Source organism: Leptonychotes weddellii, chromosome 5 (assembly GCF_054177405.1).
Source record: "Leptonychotes weddellii isolate Sample4059 chromosome 5, ASM5417740v2, whole genome shotgun sequence".
NCBI classification, from domain to species: domain Eukaryota; kingdom Metazoa; phylum Chordata; class Mammalia; order Carnivora; family Phocidae; genus Leptonychotes; species Leptonychotes weddellii.
In genome coordinates this window covers 34,809,491-34,832,409 of record NC_138373.1, presented here as the reverse complement: position 1 = coordinate 34,832,409, position 22,919 = coordinate 34,809,491, and the positions used below count along the sequence as shown (strand labels likewise).

The 22,919-nt window shown below is 59.5% G+C and overlaps 1 protein-coding gene across 9 annotated transcripts in view; it reads right to left on the bottom strand.

Moving 5' to 3' along the window:
- Positions 1 to 22,919, bottom strand: part of UNKL (unk like zinc finger) — a 34,785-nt gene that overhangs the window by 4,591 nt on the left and 7,275 nt on the right. For 5 of the 9 annotated variants that reach the window (XM_081820375.1, XM_081820377.1, XM_081820378.1 and 2 more), the window contains 8 exons: positions 21,394 to 21,570; positions 20,918 to 21,051; positions 18,746 to 18,881; positions 17,900 to 18,017; positions 15,798 to 15,882; positions 15,314 to 15,405; positions 11,296 to 11,358; positions 8,466 to 8,643 (listed from right to left, as the gene is read on the bottom strand). In XM_081820375.1, coding sequence (XP_081676501.1) covers positions 8,466 to 8,643; positions 11,296 to 11,358; positions 15,314 to 15,405; positions 15,798 to 15,882; positions 17,900 to 18,017; positions 18,746 to 18,881; positions 20,918 to 21,051; positions 21,394 to 21,570 — 983 coding nt within the window. Of the gene's footprint in view, positions 1 to 4,294; positions 4,474 to 4,829; positions 4,933 to 8,465; positions 8,644 to 11,295; positions 11,359 to 15,313; positions 15,406 to 15,797; positions 15,883 to 17,899; positions 18,018 to 18,745; positions 18,882 to 20,917; positions 21,052 to 21,393; positions 21,571 to 22,919 lie in introns of those variants that run through there. The other 4 variants (XM_081820376.1, XM_081820381.1, XM_031037537.2 and 1 more) reach the window with 4 other exon arrangements.

Genomic DNA, 22,919 nt, shown 5'->3' with positions numbered 1-22,919 from the left:
AACCAGACGTCATCTCAGCACGGGGCTACACTGCAGCCTGGCCCCCACCGGGGAGACCCGCCTTCTCCTCCCCCAGACCATGGCGCTAGCACGGTCTCTGGGGCCCTGGTACGCTCTAGGCCCATCTGCTAAAGGATCAGAGGCATCGAACAACGTGGGGCCCCCCACCTCCCAAAACTTTCCCTCTCCTGCAAGTAGGGCCTCCCTCCCTTCACCCCCACCCCGACAGCAGACCCTGGGGACCCAGCTCAGGCCCACCAGCCCCCAAATCTTCTCAATTCAGCAGCTGCACAGCGGTCGACTCTGGAAGCAGCGGCCAGAGGACCCGGCCCTCCGTGTGACTCCCAGGACACCGGCTGGGGCCTGAGCTGCTGCGGTCTCCTGGCCCAGGGTCTGCAGAAGACCCTGTGGCGCTGATGGCGCAGCACAAGGAGGTCAGCTGCACACCGCCCTGCCCCCACCATGCACCCTCCCAGGAGCAGGTGGGCCTTTCCCGTGTGGCTGAGCCTTGCTCCCCCCCGCTGCTGCCCGATCAGATGCATCAGGTACCATCTCTGGAGGCCACAGAGCATCCCCCGTCCCCAGGCCCCCAGGACAGACCGCCGTTCCAAAGCCCAGGGGATGCACCGTGGAGGCCCTAGTTGGGCCTGCTTGTTCTGGATCCGTGAGCCCGGCTTCCGGAGCCTTCTGCCTCTGCCCTACCCCCAGCGGACTAGCGTCAAAGTTCCCTGAACTGTGTCTGACAAATGACAGCAAGTCAGAACCACTGGTCATTTCTGACCACGTCCCGCCCTCGGCTGGGCCCAGACTCCTGGCCGTGTCGGACACGCTGCTGTGCCAGGGATGTGCTGGGAAGCAGCAGGAGGACCGCGACCACTGCAAACGACTGCATTCGAATCCAGAAGTGAAGGCCGAAACTGCCGGAGGCTGCAGAGAAGCTACTACCTCCTCAAATGAAAAGCATTTACCGTAATTACTGGGAAAACACGGGGTGGAGAGTCGGGGGGAGACAGACTTCCAAACTACCGGCTGCGGGACACGTGCAGAGCAGACTTGAGGTCCGGCCCCAGTGGGGACCGCAGCGTCCTGGAGGCGGCCCAATGCTGCCTAAGTCCCCAGAGCGCAGGCACACATCCGCCGTCCTCGGGCCACTGGCTCTGGCGTCCGTGGCAGGTGAAGAGGAGACGTGCTGGCTGGGGCTGGGAGCCCAGGGGGCTGCACCCCCTGGCGAGACCTGTGCACTCCGTCAGTGCCACTGCGCCCGCTCGCAGACGCGGCCAGGAGCACAGAGCGGGGGCACTATGCAGGCACAGCCCCCCACCCCCACCCCGCTTTGGATCCCAGCCCCCAGGAGAATTCTACCAAGGTCAGCCTGCTGCCCCCCCCTTCGCCCTGGCCTCGGGCCTGCCCGCTCTAAAGGAAACACCCTTCCAACAAAGGTTTTAGGGGGTCCCGCAGGTCCCATCCAGGAAGGAGGTGAGCCTGCCAGGTGGCAGCCGGGCCAGCAGCCCCCCCCCGCCCCACCCCGTGAAGAGCAGAGAAGGCAAGGAGAGCTGAGCATGGACGCGGGGCCTCGGTCCTCTGTGGGGCACAGGGAAAAGGCCCCAAACCAAGACAGCCAGGGAGCCTGCCGCGGCACCACAACCCCCAGCAGCCCCTGCAACCGAGAGTCGCGGGACAACGGACAGATGAATCCCTCAGGGAGACACCGCCCGCCTGGGGCCTATGCAGCCCCTGCCTCCTGTGGGCTCCCTCAAACCAGGCTTCTCTGGACCCTCCACCTGCTTGCCAGCGAGCTCCTTCCTAACACCCAGCAGCACAGAGGCATTTGCATCCTGGGGCCGCCAAAACCAAGCACAACAGGAGGCGGCTTCCAACAGCGCCCCACAAATCCATTCTCGCTGTTGGGACCTAGAAGTCAGTCCAGACCAAGGCCCGTAGGGCCGGCTCCCCCCAGTGGCTCCAGGGGAGGCTCTGGCCTGCTGGTGTTGCTGGCAACCCCTGGCCATCTTGGGCTGGTAGACACATCACTTCAGCCTTTGCCTCGGCTGTCACACGGTCATCCCTCCGCATGTGGGCCAAACTACCTTCTTCTTATAAAAACACACATCACACTGGGTTAGGACCCATCCGAATGACCTCATTTTACCTTGTTTGCGTCTGCAAAGACTGTTTCCAGATAAAATCACGTTCTCAGACAAGAAATCAGAACTGAGAGCGCCTGGGTAGCTCAGTCGTTAAGCGTCTGCCTTCGGCTCAGGTCATGATCCCAGGGTCCTGGGATCGAGTCCCACATCAGGCTCCCTGCTCGGCAAGAAGCCTGTTTCTCCCTCTCCCATTCCCCCTGCTTGTGTTCCTGCTCTTGCTCTCTCTCTGTCAAATAAATAAATAAAATCTTAAAAAAAAAAAAAAATCAGAACTGAGACCTACCTTTTGAGGACACATAATTCAACCGGCAATAGTGGGAGCCATGAACAGACACCTGCCCAACTACCCTCTCGGGGCTCTGGTGCTTGAACAGGCATCTCCTGAGTAGACCAAAGGCCCAGAACTCCTGGGACCCCCCCCCCCCGGACAGAACTGTGAACTGCCCAAAGGGTGCACCTGCTCCTGGGGCAGACATTGCAGACCCTGACGCCTCTCATCCAAGCCCACCCCTCGCTGACCAACCCCCACCCCTTCTTGACATCCTGTCTCCAACTCACCCCAAACTACTGCCAAGCCTTGCCCTCCAGCTTTGTCAGCCTTGTACCCATGCCTCTGTACCCCTTGAAAAGGCAGCATCCCCCTCAACCTTGCCCTCCTACCCTGAGGAGCCTGGTAGCCCCTCCAGTGCCTACTCCATGCCCAGACACACCCAGCTTCGGCAGCCCTAACCCTCAGATGCCAACGTCCCCCAGTGCACTTTGCTGCCTCCCACCAGGAAGAGGCCCCACTGCGGCATCAGCAGCTTCTCAAACTCTGGGGACGTAAGAGCCTCCCTTGCTGGTGCACCAGGGCCCACACACTCAGTAGGAGCCCATCAAGAGACCTCAGGCCCTCTATCCTCCCTGAACTTGCACCAGTGAGGGCCCCAAGCTCCAGCTATCTCAGCAGACTGCCCCTCATGCCCCACCAGCACTGTCCCTCAAGTGGCCTATGATGCCAATCCCGGCACGTCAAGAGTCCTTCCTCCCAGAAAGACCGTGCCCCTGGGCGTGCTGGTGGACACTCGGGCCAGACCCAGCCCCCACTGCGGCTCTTCCTGTCACACAACACTGCTATAGGCTGCAGCCCGGCAGGCCTTCCATCAGCGCCCCTTGTCCTGTGAGAGCTTCTGCTCAGCCTCACAAACCCTCGTTTTGCACGTCGGCCCAGACTTTGAGGGCACCTGGACCCCGTGCAGACTCACCTGCTGAAAGCAAGCACTGCCCCCCACCATCTGCCCTGCCCCCACCTCTCCACGCTCTGCGCTGTGGCCACAAGGATGGAGGCCCAAACCCACCCTTCCTGTGCTGGCCTAGGGTCTCAAGCCTCTGTCCTGCACATGCAGGTGAGCCAGGCCTGACGATGCGGACTTAACCTTCAGCACCAGGTCAGGCATGGTATGCTTTAAACCGACAGTCCTAGAAACACTTTCTGAATAACAAAAGCACAAATAAACTGACAGATGGGGAAAAAGAAACTGAAGCAGGAACCTTTCCTCACCTGGAAAAGATTTATCTTTTCACGGTCCCCCACCCCCACCCCATGACTCAGCAGAGATGCCCCCCTCCTCCAGCCTCAGGCACAGAGGGGACACAGAGGGGCCGGCCCGCCCATGACAGCGCAGCCAGCGCGCAGGGGCACACTGGCTGCTCGTCTCAGGGGAAGAGCCTTGCCTCCTCCACCTCACTGCTCTCTGAGTCAAACCCAGGTGCTCCGGGATATTCTCTCAAAGAAAGAACGGACTTTTAAGAAGACTTGAACACTCAAAATCTAGAGCCAAATTACGAAAGCTGTGCCATCTGACCCAGAACCCTTGTCTTGCCCAACTACCAAGAACCGCCCAGATGTTCATGAGAAATTAGTGGAGAGCTGCTGAGTAATTGCCCTGGCAATCCCCAGATCCTGACGTGACACAGCACATTCAAGAGGCGACGCGGTCCTTCGGGGTCAAAGGACACACAGGGACAATGCGCACAGTGCACAGAATTAAAGACCAGCACAGGGCAGCCCTGATACCCGGGATGCTCCCCCGCCAGGGCCGGATGCCCCCCCAGCAGACAATCCTCCCCTAATACAGGATGGAGAAGCAGCCAGCAAACCCACTCACCCACCGGCCTGAATTTCCAACAGGGCAGGCGACGATCCCCGGCAGGACAAGGCAGGAACCCCGTCCTCGTCGGGGAGCAAAAGATGCACCTCTCCCCCTGGAGAAGCCCCGCGGATCGCGCCCACGCAGGGAACCAGCGCGCGCCTCTGCAGAGCAGGTTCCCAAAAAGGGTATGTTTGCATTCACATCCCTGCACAGCCTACAAGGAACCTGGTACTGACCCCTGGCTGTCACACCTGGCCCGGCACACAGGCAACTACAACGGGTATGAGCAGCACCTGGAGATGAGAAGAAGTGCACCTGGGGAGGAGGAAGGTCGGGGGGGAGAGGAGACACTCTTTACCTGGTGGGGTGGGGGCGTTGGTGCAGGGGGGTGGTGCACCCGGGGAGGCGGCACACCGGGGAGGTGGAAGGAGCGGGGAGGTGAGAGATGCACCTCACCTGGGGGCATGGCGCACCTGGAGAGGAAGCGCAACCGGGGAGGGGGGTTTGCGCTCCTGGCAGGGAGGCGCGTCGAGAGGGGGTTGGCTCTCACCTCGCCCGGGGTGCACAGCCAGTTCCGCATAACGATGACCCACACCCAGACCGCGAGGGGCTGACGATGCTGACTCACCGTCCACCGCGCCGCCGCCGCCGCCGCCGCCGCCGATTCAAACGCAGCCCGCGCCCCGCCCGCCCCGCGTCGGCCCCGCCCCCGATGACGTAAATTAGACCCGCCCGCCCACCCGTGCCAGCCCCGCCCCCGAGTGACGCAACCTTTCGATCGGCCCCGCGCCAGCCCCGCCCCAGCCCCGCCCCGAGTGACGTAACCCTGAGACCGACACCACCCACGCCGTGCCGGCCCCGTCCCCGAACGTCTAGACCCTCCGACTCGCCCCGCGCCAGCCCCGCCCCCGCTGACGCAACCCTTCGACTCGACCCGACCCGGCCCGGCCCCGCCCCCGCCGCACCTGTCCCGGGGCCGCGGGCAGGTGCGCGTGGGGGAGCCCAGGCAGCCCGAGTCCTCCGAGCCCCCAATCCCTCGCCGCCCTGTGTGTGGGCCCCGGGCGGGGCGCGCACCTCCTGACACAGGCACCTGCCCCTCCGGCCTCGAGGCAGCGTGCCCAAAGCCCAGGTGCACGCGGGGGCTTCGCTCTGCAGGGCCGCTTTGGTTCAGGGAAAGGGTCTTCGCTCGGGGCGGAGCAGCTCAGGTGTAAACGCGCACACCAGGGAGCGCGCCCACCAGGGAGCACGCTGTGGCCCGGGGCCAGGCCGGGGTCAGAATGAACACGCCCTGGCCCTGCCCCTGCCCTCGAGGTCACTGCGAGCCCGCAGCCCCACAGCCAGGCCCTCCGGCCCCTCCATAGTCCGTCTGGTGTCGGGGTGAAGGCTCTCCCGCCCTTTACTCCCAGCCACTCCCGGCAATGAGCTCCGCAGACGACTATTTCAGATGGTTTAATCTGAAACCTGCTCACATGAAGTGTAAGGCAAAGGAAACGAAATCTATCAAAAGACCCTGAAATTATTCCACTAAATTCATTAACTACACAATTAGTCTATTTATTTTAGTTTACTCCTTCTCTGTAAGCAGTGCACTGGTAAGGACAGAACCCGAGCCACACTATCCTATGTGAGGAGAAATCAGCCGGTCTACATCGGCCAGCCTCAGGAGGTAGGGCAGGCTCTTTCCCGCCCCCCTAAGCAGCAGAAAGGTGGCTGGATAGGGCCCTCCTAGGGCCAGAGGGCGGCCCTGGGCAGTCCTAACTGGGCCCGTATTACTGGGGTATGACAACACGTGATCTCGGGAGAGAACAGGAGGGTCCCACCGATGGCGGCAGCTCATGATTTTAACAGCAACAAAAATGTACTATCTGTAAACAAGCAAGGTTGATCCCGAGAAGACATTAACCTCTTCACTCTGGGTAACTGGTTCACAGAACATTTAGGTAAAGGAAAGAAGGGCCTGTAAAATGCTCAGTGACACACGCAAACAGGCTGAGGACCCCCTACTGGAAGGATGACAGCTGGGGACACTGAAAATATACAGATCTGATCTGGAGCTGCCACACCTGCCTCGAGGCCGCTTTCAAAGCACAGGTGCACCCAGCTCTATCCCTTCCTCGGGGAACAAAGCTGAGTATGGCCTCAGCCGATTAGGGCAGGGAGTGTCTTGCCTAATGACTTTTCTAGGATGCTTCAATTTTACTATTACTATCTTTAAACTGGAGAAAATAAGCTTAATTTTTAAAAACTCTGCATAAAACCCAAAACAATAAAATCAAACATGCCGTTCATACCAATGGCTTTCCGGCTCCTGTCCAGGTGGAAACACACCTGCCCCGTGTGCTTTAACCACACGAGTGGGGCAGCCAAGCGCTGGACTCTAACATTCTCTAGGGCAGCTGCTGAGAGACACACCATATGGACTGCGCTTCCTGAATAACCAACCACTCAGCCCCCGAGTGTGGAGGGGACCTGCTCAGTGGCCAGACGGCTCGGGGCTGCCTTCCTGCGGCGCCTTTTGGCCGGATGTGTGAACACTGGCACGGCTGGCCTCCGGGTGCGAGTCAGGGCTGAGTTCTCGAGCCCACTGGCCACATCGAGTCCGCATACAACCAGAGACGTCTGTGGTTCAAGAGGGACACCTCGCTCAACCCCAATTCCAAGTCCAGCTCCAATGCTCATGTGTGTGTTGGTGCTTCAAAGAACACACACACAGAATCTACCCATGAAGGAGGTCTTGAACAAACGCCCCTGGTCTAAGGCAGAGCCGGGAGAGCGGCAGGCCGTCTTCACGCCCACGTGGACAGGATTTCCACAAAAGCCCAGAGCACGGAAGCAGGGGTCACGAGTTTGTGCCCGGCAAGGAAAGAAAGGGCTCAGAAAAAACCAGTAGGGGGAGGGGGTGGCTGCATCAAGGGTGCCCTCTCTACCCCCAGCATCCCTTCCTGGGGGGGGGGGGGCGCGGGGGCGGAGCCAGCTCGATTCTAGAGGGTTCTTCGGCAGAGGAAACAGCTCCACAGCAGAGACCGAGCGGGAACACCAAGGCTGTGCGGGAAGACACACCCAGCCACAGAAGGTCCCCGGGCTTCTAGAAGAGTGACCTTTGAAGAACCTCTTCAGAATGAGCACAGGGGCTCTGGGAAGGCCAGGCTGCGGTGGGAACACGGAGAATGTCCCAGGAGTCGGCCGTGACACTGGGGCAGGATTGCACACGCCTGCCAGGCGTCCCTCACGTCAGCAGGAGGGACCACAGTGGCTCTCGGCCCCTTTGAAGTCCAGGACTTGCCATCTACAGGGCCGCTGGAAAGACACCCTCTCCTCCCTGACCTGGGCCAGCGCCATCTGCACCTGTGTCTCAGCTACGGGCCCCGAGGCTGGCAGTGTGACCGGGGTGCACGAGTTGTAGGGGGTGGAAAACAACGTGCACACACTCCTTGGCCATCAGCCACGGACGTTTATCTCTGGGTAGGAACAAACCATCTCGGGGCTGGCCACCCAGCGCCCTGACACAGGTACACAGGGGCCTTCCCGGTACCCCCCACCAGTCGCCAGGAGAGAAGGCAGAAAAGAAGGGGTGTGCTCCAGGGCCCTGGGCGCAAGGACGGACCGCGCTGGAGATGACTGGGCCGGGCCTCTCATTGTAGCGGCTTCCCTGTCCTGCCCATGGCCACACCGTCCCGGCCCACCCTGGGACCAACAACACCGAAAGAGCCACAAACAGAGCCCTTGCCAAGTCTTCCTCTACCAGGACAGAGATTCGGGCTCAGGTCAGCCCGGCAACGCAAGCCCTCCGCAGCTGCGGCCACATGTGGGACCACCCAGACATGGGCCGGGGGCCTGCACAGCCCAGCAAGGTCACCCCCTCCAGCTCCACGCCCCTCCCCTCACCCGGTGCTTTCAGCACAATCCCCCCTCCGGCCAGGCTGCAATCACGTGGGTCATCAGTCCCCAAACCCTCGAGGACTCCCAGCAGTTAAGGGCCCCTCAGTGAGGCACGGCCTCTGGCTGCCCTCATCCCCACGCCCCTCCACTCTCATCTTAGGGCCAGGTGGCTGCTGCCGGGGGTGGGGGTGGGGTTCCCAGATCACAGGTGGCTTTCCTACAAGGAGCATTGTGCCCCGTGCCCTGAAATAGATACAACTTAGGTGCGAGGAGAAGTCGGGAGACGAGGGGGAAGTTTTAGACCTACCTGGGGGGGGCTCGGCAGCACCGCCGGGGGGCTCGAGCGGGTGGGCGCGGGCCGGGAGGGTGGGCAGGGTGGTCGGGGAGGAGCTGCCGGAGCCGGCGCTGGACGCCAGGCTGGACGCCACGCTGGAACCCACGCTGTGGGCGAGTGGGTGAGCCACTGCGGACACTGACAGGTGGTTCTGCACAAAGACACACAGACAAGGTGAGCAGATGCGCGCGGAGAACAGCAACGTGACAGCTCGGTGACGGAGGCCACGGCTGAGGGGGGGGACACGGATGGGACAGTTGGCTAACTTCTTTCCGCTAAGCAAAATATAAAGAAGTTGGACTCTTCCAAACATTCCAGAGGAGCTTTAAATGCCTAGTTGGGGGGCGCCTGGGTGGCTGAGTCGGTTAAGCGGCTGCCTTCAGCTCAGGTCATGATCCCAGGGTCCTGGGATCGAGCCCCGTGTCGGGCTCCCTGCTCAGCAGGGAGCCTGCTTCTCCCTCTCCCTCTGCCTGCCTCTCTGCTTACTTGTGCTCTCTCTTTCTCTGTCAAATAAATAAAATCTTAAAAAATAAATAAATAAATAAATGCCTAGTTGGTTACGATAACCAGGACAGACAGAGTCACTAGCTGCTGCTCACCCAGGGACAGGCACAAATGCATCTAGAAAGGGTCCTATTTAGTGAGCTTTTCTGCAGAAATGGTTTTCAAGAGCAGACACATGGCGGTAAACAAAAAATCCACCAAAAGGCATCAGCAGAGAATCAACACGGCTTCTGAGAACAGAAAAATGATCTCGTTACCTGAGAAAGGTAAAAAGCATGGGGCAACGCCCATGATCTTTATTTGGTAACTAACAGATCAGAACCAGCACGCTCCTGGAGGGCGGCCGGCAGTGTGGACGGCACTCTAATGACCCACAGGACAGGCTGCAAGCCAGGGCTCGGGGCTCCGCGCGCAGTGCCTGAGGCATGCCCCAGTCACCGTGCAGTCGGGGACCAGAAGCCACAGTGGAGGGAAATGTGTGGTGTCTGGTTTTTGCTTCAAAACGAGACAGAAGTTAGCTTTGTGCAGGGGCTACAAGACCATCCGAGGAGGGGAGGGCTTTACTAGTTTGTCGGCTTAAGTGAAATTTTCTACAGTAACAATGGTAATAAAAGAATACATGTTTCATGAGAGGAGAGACATCTCACACATGATAGTTTCTCCAAGTCAGTGTTTCCTCCTGGACTGCTGGCTGTGCTCAAGAGGGGCCCCCGGTGCAGACATCAGCCACGAGCATCAGGGACGCTGCGACAGACCACCACCATTCTACGTGAACCCGAACCGCACAAGTCTGGAGAGCGAGGTCCCCCGGCGCTCCCTGGGCTCAGGCTCAGAGGTGGGCCCCCCGCCTCCACACCGCAGGCCACCTGCTCCATCCCCCAACGCCGTCCCTCCTCCAGGCTGCATGCGTCCCCCAGCTGCGGCAGGAAGGTGGTGCAGGCACCCCACAGTCTGCCCCACACGCTAAGCCAGGCTGGGAGCCCCTGGCCTGAGGCACCTGCTGTGGTTTCATCCACCCAAAAACCCGTAGTGCAGGGAGACGTGTCCCTCTAAGACATCAGGTGACACTTTATCCTAAAACCTGAGAACACCCTCGCTGGCATCTCCCTGAGGCTACAGGGAGGGAGGGCCTGGAGCCGGCGGGTAGAGAGGTGCCCAGAAGCAAGGAAGGGGTCTCCAGAGGGCCACCAGGCTGGCCTCCAGCCATGTGGCCTTTCAAACTGGGGGTCCCAGGGAAATGCTGGGAGCCACTCTGCTGACCTGGGGATCCCCAGGCTGGCTTTGGGACGGGACGGAGGACGTCTCTGGGCGCAGGCAGGCAGGGGACTGAAGATGAGCCTGGCAGATCACTCCTGGCTGCTGGTGTACATGAGGACGCACTGGGCGGTGGCGGGCCAGCGCGACGTCCCCGGGGTGGCCCACACACCAACAAAGCCGCCCCTGGGGTGTCTGGGCCTGACAGGTGCATGAGTCCCCCGTGCACCTGCTATGTTGTTGCCAACATGTCAAGCTTCAGGTTCTTAATGAACATCTTACCATTTTAATCTCTTTGAAACATCACAAAATAACTAAGCTGCATTTTTACTTTCAACTCTCTTTCTGATTTCAAAGCTCCTTAGAGGAGACAAGAACCTACACAACTTGTTCCGGACACTCTGGAGAGTCCTCTGGGGGTGGCCTCAGGTGGGCGCCGGGGAAAGCAGGGCAGAGGGGGACCGGGTGCGTTGCCCGTGTAGAAATTAGGAATAAAGGCCATAGCAGAGACCCGCGGACAGGAGGCAACGTGCTCGCCCAGAGGGGGCACGTTGGCTGTCACACGGCGCCCCCCAGGCCTTCGAGGCACGGGTGGTGACCGGTGCTCTGAGTGCAGAGAGCAGCACTGGCCAGTGCTGGTGGGGGACCGTGTTCTCATGAAAAGGGGAAACTGCAGACAGACCCAGATGCAGGGGAGAGCACCAGGCGAGACAGAGGGGCCAGTCGGACGACTTCCGAACCGTGAGGGCGTCCGGGGCTGTGGCTGAAGCAGCCCCGTGGGCGGGCTCTGTTCGGGCAGCCCCAGGACACATGGAGACGGGCCATGAAGGGCACCCCTTGCTCCCCGCGGGGTTTTGGTTTTGTTGTTTCCAAAGTGCAACACCAGTATTTTTTTAACATTGAAACAAAAGACCGTGGAACAGGCCAGTTTAAGAAGAAAGTGAGTGGAAACATAATGACGCCCCAAACAGACAACGGCCGGATGGCTCTGGGTCAGAGGGAAGGCGTGTGAGCCCCAGCAGCCCGGGCTGCCCCCCTGCTGTACCTGCTTGCCATCCTGCTCGCTGGGCCGGTGGCTGCCCTCAGCAGGGGACTCTCTCCGCTTTGCCTGCAACAGAAGAAGAAAGCAGCAGTAGACTCCAAACACACAGACGCCTACGCTTTGCGAGCGAGTGAGAAGATGCGGAGTCCTGAAGTGTCGGAAAACAGCAAAGGTGTTCAAGTCACTATCCTCCGTCAGGTCTGACTCCGTCTCTCACACCTGCTCACTGACCTCTGACCTCTGGGCCGCGTGAGGGAGGGTGGGAGCTCTGCGCTGTGCCCACCGCCTCCAAGCCTGAAGCAAAGGGTTATTCTGTTGAAAAGTGCTGAACGCAGGGAGGGGGAGGGAGGGTAAGCTTCCTTTGTGAAGGCACGCCCTCCCCTCCCCCATACCTGGGAGCACTCCCTCGCCAGCACTGTGTCCGCGGGGGACAGACCTCACTAAGTAACCCTGACCTGACCTTATTTTCCCTCATTCGTTTACCATCCCAGTTTACCACCCTGGAAACAGAAACCCCTTTTCTTTCAACTTGCCACTTCTGCACGATTTACTGCTCTTTGTTAAAAGGGTATTAAGCTGCCAGGTCCAATTGCTTCTCTATGAAGCCTCACAAACAGGTCTAAGTAATAACCCTTTCCTCCTGTTTATCTTTTGTCAGTTTAATCTGCAAGGGCCCCGGTACTGAACCTAAGAGGGTAGTGGGAAATGTTTTTTTCTCCCCTACACATATACAAATCCTGATTCTGACGAGCCACCTGCCAGGAACACTGTGCCCAATGAAGGCTTTGCTCAGAGCTCAGGACCAGTACTCCCCCGGTCAACATAAACACAAAAACTGCAGACCAAGATATCCTTCAGATCTAAGGAGTATCCTGATTTTTATGACTCATTTTACAGTATGTGAACTCGTAGTGGTGGCTCAAGTCATCCTGGCCTTTCTTCCTTTCTTTTTTGGTTTCTGGATTTGCAAAAGAACCCAGAGTGATCACCAGGGGCAGAGGAGGGGAAGGTGTCCAGGCAAGCACTGACTGGGCCCCTTCCTTCTACAGGACACTTGGCCACGGGCTCAACCCGGAGGTCATCCTGGTATTTCTGGGTCCCTTGCATCTCTCTCATCCAGAAGTGACCTCCCACCCGCAGAGTGGGGTGAGGGCCTCCGAAGTCACTGACCAAAGACCTGAGTATCATATGCTTCCAGGCTAAACGATACTGTGAGAAAAGCAAGGTTATCCTGAAACCATTCTGCTTGCTTTCGGAATACAGGGCTCCCTGCAGGGGACCTCGCCCCTTCGTCCAGGCTCCTCTCCGCTGCGGGGGCCTGGACACTCCACACCGCACTCTGACCCCTGGTGTCAGCTGTCCCGATGCCAGTCCAGTTCCGACACCCTCTGCCTGGGGTCGGCCCCATGACCTGTGCTTGTGACCGACCACTCTGGATCAGGACACCCACAACTCTCCTCGGGCCCAGCCGCCTTCTAGAACAGCTCACAGGGCTTCGGAAAGCACTTACTTACATTACCGATTTATTACGTAACAGACGATGAGGCAAAGAACACAGACAGCCAGAGACAAATCAGGTGAGGTCCAGGAGAGTCCTGAGCTCAGGCAGGTGCCACCTTCCCAGTACAGACAACCTGTACTTTGGGGATTTTCATGGAGGTTCATCCCATTAACTCCATCTCTGGCCCCTTCCTGCCCCCTGGAACATGTGGGGTGGCGCAGGGAGTTCCAAGCTTCTAACCGTGGCTTGGCCTTCCTGGCGCCCGGCCCCCGTCCAGGAGCTATGAGAAACCCACCCAGAGTCACCTCCTCAAAACAAAAGATGTTTTTATCACCCAGGAAATTATAAGGGTTCTAAGAGCTGTGTCAGGAACAACATACATGTTTTCTAGGATTTCACAGCCTGATCCTGTTGAGGAACATCAGCACACGGTGTGTTCTGGGCAGACAGAGCCGGCCCGCCGGCCCACACTCAGGCCCCAAAGCAGGGAGCGTGCTGTGGAGATGCTCCTTCCCTCCCCTGCTCGAAAACAAGGGAGTCCAACCCCAGACAGAGTCCTCAAACCCAGGACCACGTCTACACACAATGAGACCCCAGGTGCTTCTCCCCAGGCGTGCCCAATGCACGGATACGGTCAGTGTGGCAGGAGTGAGTCTGAGGATGCACCAGAGGCTTGTGGTTTTGTGCCAAACCTCCACTTACTCTGTTCATGGTGCAAAGGAAGTAGTGGGGGACGAGTGCTGTGCACAAGTCAAGATCTGGGGTTTGACGTCGATCCTTACAAACGACGAGACTTGGAGTGAGGGGGAGACTGAGCCCTCCCCGCACAGCTCCCCCACGGTGTGATCTCCTGGTCCAGACCTGGTGCCCTGGGGTGGCCGGTGACACTGCCGCCCCCTGCCTGGCCCTCCCAGAGGGGCCGCTGCAGCAGGAGAGCTCAGGGGGGCAGCTGCCGGGCTGGCCGTGCCCCTGAGCCGCCACCAACACGGTCCACGCAGGGCCCCAGAGGTCAGAGCTGGCCCACAAGAGAGCGTTGGCCCCATGGCATTTTATTCTAATGGAGATGAATTCACAGGAGCGTAAGCTTTCCGAAGTGAAGGGCTCTGTGGCACTCAGCACGGTCATGAGGTTGTGTGACCATCAGCTCCACACAGTTCACACGGCCATCCCCCCAGGAGCTCGCCCACAGCCCCGGCCCCCACTCTGCACCCTAGCAGGCCAACTTCTTAAATTGCAAAATAATTAAAAAAAAAACCAACATAAAAGACGCCCTCACCAGACCCCACGTGCAGGCATGGGCACACTGTTCCAGCACCGTCCCCCAAGGGGCCCGGGGCTTCCATCCTGCGTGTTGCCTTCCTGGGTACAACCCCCCGAACCGACTCCATTCAGCCCAGGCCCTCAGGGAGGCCAAGCCAGTGGCCCTCTGACCACCACCCAAGCCCACGACTGCCACGGCCCCTGGGAGCCACCAAGAGGAGAGAGGGAGGGCTTCCTGCCATGCCCAGCGCTGGCTAGGCTACGGGCCGGCTGGTGGTCCGGAACACTCCCCTGCTTGATCCACCAGGGGACACTTGGCTGGGAGTGAAGGGGGGGATCAGCGGCACAGGGACTAGGCCCTGCCAGGGCTGCACAGTAAGGGAAACCTGTGTGCTGTGGGCACGGGGACGCGAGCAGGGATCACGCTGGACACCCCGGTGCTTCGGAGCCAGGACCGCGGGGACACAGCCGGCACATGACCATTCTGGGCTCCGGGCTCAGACACGCATGCACAGGCCACTGTGCGCCGACCCACGTGGAGCGCAACCACGGCCAGGCCACCTCCGGCGCAGGACACAGGGAGGCGCAGAACGGACCGCGACCAGGCGTCTCACCGGCCGGGCTCCTCGCAAGTAAATTCCACCCAGTTTTTCTCACCTTTCCTGTGTTCCTCTTTTTTTAAAAAAAGCACCAAGTGGAAAGGTGGGTGGGGAAATGCCCTGTGCTTCCCATTTCCTCATATGTGGGCACTTTCCCGGCCACCCTAACACTGAGCCGCCTCCGTCCTGCCGCAGGGGTGGCTCTCGCCCTCTTGCAAGCATCCAGCGGGAGCAGACGGAAGGAGCCCACTGCACAGCCAGCGGGATGGGCGGGCGCCAGGTCGGAGCCTCCTCCCACACAGACACGAGGGCCCTGTTGAGAGCGCCCCAAATCTCTCCGTGCCCAAAGCAAACCTGCAGCGCCGGGGGCCGCCCTCCTGGCCGCAATCGAGGGACCAGCCCTGCCAGGACACCGCCCCTCCCGCCACAGCTGTCTACCCAGGAGGAGCCCCACCCGGACTCGGGGCCCCTTCTTGATGCTCAGCCCGACACCACTGTCCTGCGTGGCCGAATCGTGCGTGTCTGGAGAGGCTGGGTCAGCCCGCCCAGGCCAGAAGCCCGCCAGGCTCTCACGGACTTCTAGAAGGAGCCGCCGACCCCACAGGCAGACCACTTCCGTTCGTGTCCCTAGGCGCTCATGCCTCAGGTGCTGTCCACTTACGTGTGCAGGCTGGCCGCTGCTGGCCACGGAGCTGCTGGTGGGGGCGGGAGCCAGGTCTCGGCAGCCCCAGCCATTGGCCATCCCGAGGCTCTCTGTCAAGAAAGGGAGGCAGAGGGCTTTGAATGACCGCGGGCTGGAAACAGCTGTGTGCAGGGTGACCCGGTCCCGGGAGCCCCCACGCAAGGGACGGAGGGAGGCCTGGCGACAACAGTCTTCCCAAGTGACGGGAGTGGGGAGGGGGCGGCAGCAGTGCCGTGACAAAGACAGGAAATTTCAACAAGACTAGCCAACCTCCCCATTAAAATGAAAAGCAGAAGGGGAAGCTGGAGTTTGTGACTGTCGTCACTGAGCCAAAAGCCTGGGCCCCGCAGTGCAGGGCAGCCTCTGACCAGGGCAGGGGGCCGGCCCGACGTGCCCAGAAGGCATGCCAGGGGCTACCAGCCCCCCTCCTGCTGCAGACGAGCAGCAGGCATCGGGCACTCACTGTCCACGTGTGCGAAGGCGCAGAAGGGACCCCGCGGGCAGTAACCGGTTTGGCGCATGTCGTTGCACTTGGTGGATTTGTAGATCTAAGAAACAAAGTAAAACAATAAAATCGATACAGTTTAAAAATGAAACACGGGCACCTGGGTGGCTCGTCAGTGAAGCGTCCGGCTCTGGGTTTCGGCTCAGGTCATGACCTGAGGGTCGGGCTCCCAGCTCGGCAGCTGGGAACGGGTTTCCGCAGGAAGCCAGGAGCTGCTGCGTCACAGCGCAGAGGGCCCTGCTCCAAATCTCAGCGGGGTTTCCTGAGAAGGGGGTGGGCACATGGCCTATGCCTCACACGCCGTGGTCCACGATCCCCTGCCTTCCACAGAGCAGGTCGGACTGTCCTTGAAATCACACGGAGTCAACTGACCACTTGGCGTTTCCTGAAGAGGCACCCAATTCAGGGCTCGGTATACAGCAGGCACTCAAGCAATGCCCCTGACACGAGTACATGCATGAGCTCCATGGCCAGCCCTGACCCACTACAAACTTGGGTCAAAAATACTCTCATGGTGCCAATGACACTTGGTTCTGGCCACCAGCTCACCAGGACCCTCGAGGGACAGACCCCAGGCCCCTCCGCACCCCTGCCAGACCCCAATCGACACCCTCAGGAAGGCTTCCCCGGCCTCCCGCCTCCCTTCCCCCACAAATGCCACTCCCCTGGGCTCTTCGCCCTCCTTCCCTGGGGCTTCAAGGACCCTGGGCCAGGAGCAGCCCTCCGCCAGAACAGGACGAGTCCCGCTCCTGATGGGCCAGCACAGGCCACAGGGCAACCCTCCGCCCAGGCCTATCACCTGGCCTGGGCACTGACAGGTCCCCATTTCCTGCTCTCCAACTTGACTGCTCCACCCCTGCCCCCTGCTCTCCCCACAAGGCCCCCCTCCTGCAAGCAAGCTTGGTTCACAGGGATCGGCACACCCCACCCTCCCTGCCTGTCCTCCTGGCGGGAAGCCTGGCCCTGGTCCTCCACCCCCCACCTGCCCTGGTCCCCACACTGTCCCGCCCCCTGAAGGGGGCTGATTTGCTGGCATTCTGCTTGTTTGTTTTTTAAAAAATTATTTACTTGACAGAGAGAGAGCACAAGCAGGGGACTGGGGCAGAGGGAAAAGCAGACTCCCCACTGAGCAGGGAGCCCGATGTGGGGCTTGATTCCAGGACCCTGGGATCATAACCTGAGCCAAAGGCAGACGCTTAACTGACTGAGCCACCCAGGCGCCCGGTTTTGTTTGTTTTTTAAAGATTTATTTATTTATTTATTTGAGAGACAGAGAGCAAGTACGCAAGCAGGGGAAGAGGTAGAGAGGATCTCAAGCAGACTCCCCGCTAAGTGCGGACCCCCAATTACAGGGTTTGATCTCACAACCCTGAAATCATAAGTTCAGCTGAAATCAAGAGCTGGACACTCAGCTGACCAAGTCACCCAGGCGCCTCTGCTGGTTTAACACAAATCCAAGTGTGCACTGCTTAGCTCAGCTTCAGCTGACCACACCCCGCACGTTCCAAAGAAAGGACTGGCCTTCATCGGCTCCTGGGGGGGTGACCTCTGAGCCCCTGGAACGTCCTGCCTGGGAAGTGTCTCCGTTTACCTGGTTGTGGGCCACACCAGATGGTAACAACGTGATTTATGGTGGCGGCTCTGGGCCATGCAGTGTCAGCTCAGCCTCTGGAGGGCTGGAAACCGAGATCAGCCACATCCACATGACCCCTGATAAAAACCCTAGACACTAAGGGCCAGGGGGTCTTCCCCGGTTGGTGACACATCACTGCCGGAAGAAGTGGGCGCTGTCCACATGACCCACTGGAGGACAGAGCTGGGCGTCGGTGCCTGTCTCCCAGGGACCCTGCCCCACTCAGGACCCCGCCCTCAGCGGATTTCGGCCTGCATCCCGTCAGTAACAACTCTAACTGTGGACACCACAGCACTGCTGAGCTCTGTGGGTCCTTCTAGCAAGTCACAGGACCTGAGGGTGGTCCCCGGGGACCCCAGACACAGGAGTGCCGCGCTCACATAGGCTGGGAGCAGGGCTGTGGCTCCCATGGCAGACGGGCTCCTACCTCGGGGTGGAACTGCTGCTCCGCGCGAGAATGGCAGTACTGACAGCTGTCCCCGCTGTCACACCTTGCGGGCTCGCCCCACTCGTCACCGTGCTTCACGCTGGGACACGGGGTGGACCTGGGGGGACAGGGCGGGGTCACCAGGGACATAAGAGCAGGCGTCCTTCCTGCACACCTGGGGCTGCCCATCCGTCCAGCTGTCACGGGGCTCCCCTCGCATGCAGGATGGTGCGCGTGGCCCCGGACGCATGCCTCTTTCCTTACCAGGACACGCAAAAGCAGGCTGAGTGCCACCTAAACCCAGACAGGGACTCAAGAGGCCTGTTTTTATTGTCCACAAAACATAAAGTGAGGCTGAGTCAGAGCCCCATGCTGACGTGCGGACCATGTCGGGAAAGCAGCCGGGGAGACGGGAGGCCGGGCCCAGCCTCGAGCGCTGCATGCTCCCTCGAATCTGAGATGTTTGATCCCACAGTCTGAAAACCCAACCCAAATCCTCATTCTTCTGGGACTTACTGGCAATGTTATTCTCATTTCTTTGGACTTATGGAAAAAATTGACAGCAGAAAGAAGATTTTACTATTATTTAGCACATTTGCTATCCCTTCAATACACGGTAAATTCGCTTTATCTTCTCCAGCTTACCTCCGGTGAATAACACCTGGAGGCTACAAATGTGCAGCTCCCTGCCCTTCAGCCCCGAAACGACGCGGAGAGAGGACCCTGGCTGTCACGGACCAGCTCGCCATGAGCGCGGGCACTCTCGGGCACACGAGGCAACATAGAATCCATGCAAGAAGGTGGCAGGGCTCAGGCTGGGACGGGCCCCGCGCCCTAGGGGCTCACCTGTACTGGAACCTCCTGGGGTTTCGCCGTCGGTCCCGGCTGTTGTGGTAGTGCGGACACGCGTAGCCCTGGCGACACAGGCGCGGGGGCTTCGGGCACTGCTCCGTCTTGTAGCTGCCCAGCACGAAGTTAGTGTCTGAAAAACAGGGGTCCACGTGGGAACGTGTACACGCGCTCACACGGCCAGGAGGAGAAGCATCCCCAGTATCCGTAGACGGATGAACACAGTGTGTCTGCCCCACGGCCACGCACACCCGCTACAAACCAGATGAACTCGAGAACCTACTGATCAGGGACAGGCCAGACACAGGAGTCTAGCGACCGTGTGATTCCACCACAGCAAAGGTGCGTGCGGCAGATCCGCAGACAGGAAGGACAAGGGTGCGGCGGGGGAGAGGGTGGGGTTGACCGTGGGGGCCAGACAGAGTCTCAAACTAGCTCCCAACAGGGCTGCATGACCCCAAACATACTGAAAACCCCTGAAACGGACACGTTAATCCTGATGTAAATGATGGACGTTGGATGATAAGGGCATGTAGTCCTTGTCGGCTCGCAGGTGGGGACACATGTCCCACAGCGGCGGGGAAGGAGAGCACGTGGAGTCACAGGGTATGTGGAAACCCTCTGTACTTTCCCATCAGTGGAACCTAAAACTGCCCCCAAAATAGGTCTATTTTTTAAATGATTAATTTCATGCTCTTTGAATTTCATCTCAAAGCAAAAACAAGCCAAAAAACCACTGGAGTCATTTAAAAGCAGGAACTAATGAGAGGATATTCCTAAAAATTATACCATTCTTGGGCTGGTTAATAACGGACAGCACTGAGCTCCATGCTGAGGGACAGAGAGCAGCAGTGGGAGGGACAGCCCAGCCCAAGAGCCCGGAACCACGCCACCTGGCCCTTAAGAAATGTCTCCAAGTCCAGCCACACCAAATTCAATTTCAAATACGTCATCAAAAGACAAGAAAGGTAAACCACACAGGAGGGTGTGGAGAGAACAAAAGGGGTTTGAGGAACAAAAAGGCTGACTTTAAGAAAATTATAGAATATTGATTCCCAAGTATTGACCACTTGCCCGGTAGACACAAGGTCCTGCCGAGTGCCACGAAACAGGCAGAAATGAGCTGTTCACAGCAACCAGGAGACACAGGCTCCTCGATGCCTTCAAAGCTGCAAAGTAAACGTGAAGGCCAGGCATCCAGAAAGTCGCCTGCGAGCGTTCAGTCCCAGCTCCTGGGGTGGTGAGGACGTGGTCTGCACACACCCAGGTGTGCAAACGCACACCAGAAGCACACACATCCCATGCTCATAGCAGAAGGCAACCAAAACACAGCCTATGACCCCAAAGTCCTTCAGGAGGCAATGGACACAGAACGGTGGTCCATCCCAACAGTGGGCTAGAAGTGGGGAGAAGACATGCGCTAGCGAGCCAGGATGATGTGGCTCCAGAGGAAAGAAGCCCGTCTGAAAATCTACATCCTGGATGATTCCAACTACATGACATTCTGGAAAAGACAAAGCCATGGAACAGAACGATGGCGTAAAGGGCCAGGGGTCGCCAGGGGCTGGGGCAGTGGTGCCAGCCTGTAGGACCCTGTAGGGCAGACACAGGACTGACTTGTCCAAGCCCATCCCCCACCCCCAGGCCACCAGGAGCCCTGAGGGAAAACTCTGCTCAGTACTTAGTGATAAAGTATCCATCTTGGTTCCTTGACTGTAACAAATGTATCAGGTCAGTGCAGGTGTTTCTAACACGGAAGGGGGGGGAACGTGGGAACTTGGTACTACCTGCAACTTTTCCCTAAATCTAGAGAGGCCCCAAAATAAAATCTACTAATGAAAAAGCCAAACCCCACCTCAGCCCAGCTCTGGGACAGGAAGCCCAGGAAGGAGATGTGCCCGCGACGCAATCCCCTCCCTGGTGGCAGCCGGAGGCTGACCTCACCAAGGAGATGCCGCAGTAAAGGTCAGAGCAGCCTTGGGGACCAGACGTGTGGGTTCAGATCCCACTTGGTGGCCGCTACCTGAGGGACTGGGGGTAATGTACGCAACTGGAGACTCAGTTTCCCCATCTGGTCTCTGAATGAAGGGGGTGAGGTCCACTGTGTGGTCATTTTGCAGACAGAAGACGAATGCCCCCTGCCCCCCTCCGTGGCGGCCTCGGGGTTACCTTGCCACCGGGGGTCCTCACCCAGGATCTTCTCAATCATGGCCTGGCTGGCCAAGACCCCGGGCTGCAGGTCAGGGATGCCATCCGCACCGCAGAGCTGGCCGTTCTGCAACGCTTCCTGGGCCTGGAGCTCCCTACGATCAAACCACACGGTGGTCACTGCTCTGCCGCGTATCTGCCTCAGCCCTTCGGGAAGGGGAGACAATCGTTTGCTTCTGTCACTCTGTGCAGCTACCTAGAAGGTTCCAGACGGGCAGCCCTCGGGCACAACCCTAAATCCAACACCGTCAGAGCCGAGTTGTGTGTTTAGCGAGCATCTGGACGCCTCCCTCGAGCTCAGCCCTGCGAGCTCCCACGGCCACACGCATCAGGAAGGAAACCGTCTCATCAGGAATGAAGTCAAGGCCTGGAGAGAGCGCTGCTGTTGCCGGCAGCGCCCACAGCCCCGGGAGGGGAGCGTGGACACCCCCACGCACCTGATGTCGCACACGGGTGGCCGCAGGTCCAGCGGGCCGTGAGCAAAGGCGCAGTGCAGCCCGTTCTTCACGCAGTGGCCCCGGGCATCCGTCTCGTGGATGCACGTGCCCGTCTTGTAGTAACGCAGGTGGTACTTGCGCTCAGTGTCCCCGGTCGTCCGGTGCAGGTACGGACACCTGGGAAGCAGAGGGGCCAACACAGGCCATCTGAGGCCTTGGGGCTGGGGGCACCCTCAGCATCGACCTGCCCCACCCCACAAACACCTGCTCTCACCATGGGACTGCCACCCCTGGCAGAGCACCTATCCCCAGGGCACTCAGACCCCCCACAAATCCCTCAATACATGTGGTAGAAAATACAATACCAGATTTCCCTGAAAATCACCCTGCATCATGTTGTGAATATGGACAAATGAGGCTCCCCCCTTCGATACAGCTGTGTCCTCACTGTTCCTGACAAGCGTTATCAGATGAGGGGTTGGTGGTCACTCCCATCCCACCCAGGGACTTCTGGGGACCCCTCGAGGGAAGGAGGGGCCTGGACCTGGCTAGAGGGGGACGGCGGTGGGACAAGAGAGAAGCAGATGCAGGGGGATGGGCAGGATCACGTGCAGGTGCCAAGCCACTCACTCCTGGGGGAGTCCACACGGCTCCCCAGGCAGCGAAGGGCAGCGAAGGATTCACCCTGCAGGGGGGTGGCCAGCACACGTGGAGACGGTCCCCGAGCCCACCTCGAGGTCGATCAGTCCCTCTAGACAAGAGCCACAGAGAAGAGCGAGGAAAAGGAGTCTGAGCCAGCCGTGTCCCTGAGCCACCCAAGGAGGTGGGAGCCTGTCACTGAGCCACCCAAGGAGTGAGGTGGGAGCCTGTCACTGCCTGTCCCCTCCAGCAATGGCCGGGGAGCACCACGTGAGGCTCGGGTAATGCCCAGCCCCACCTCACTGCCCTATGAGGTTCCCCACACGGAGCACGGATGAGACCCAGAGAGAACAACTCGGAGGCCGCTCACTCTCAACTGCTATCTCCCACGATAAGGACATGCAGGCTCAGCCTTGGCAGAGAGCACCCCAGACCTTTTGGGGCACCTGGGGTGTGCACAGCACAAGGAGACAGACAGGACGCCATGCCCACGAGGCTGGGCCCTTTGGAACCAACCAAGCAACCACCGAAGGAGAAGCCAATGGGCGGGCCGGGCAGTTCTGCTCCTGAGGTGCACCCAGAAACGCCGGAAGCACAGGATCCACGACAGCCTCGGCCTCAAACAACCCTGATGCCCATCAACTAATGAGCGGGGAAGCAAAGGGGGGCCCATCCAGACAACAGGACGTTACTCAGCCTTAGAAAGGAAGAACATTCTGACGCGTTTTACAACACGTACACCTCGAGGACATTCTGCTCAGTGACAGAAGCCGGACACGAAAGGATGAAGGCTCCAGGCAGTCCTAAGAAGTCAAAGAGCAACGGGGGATCGCATGGGCACGAGCAGCTTGGGGACCCCCGAGGACTGAGTGCACAATGGGCACATC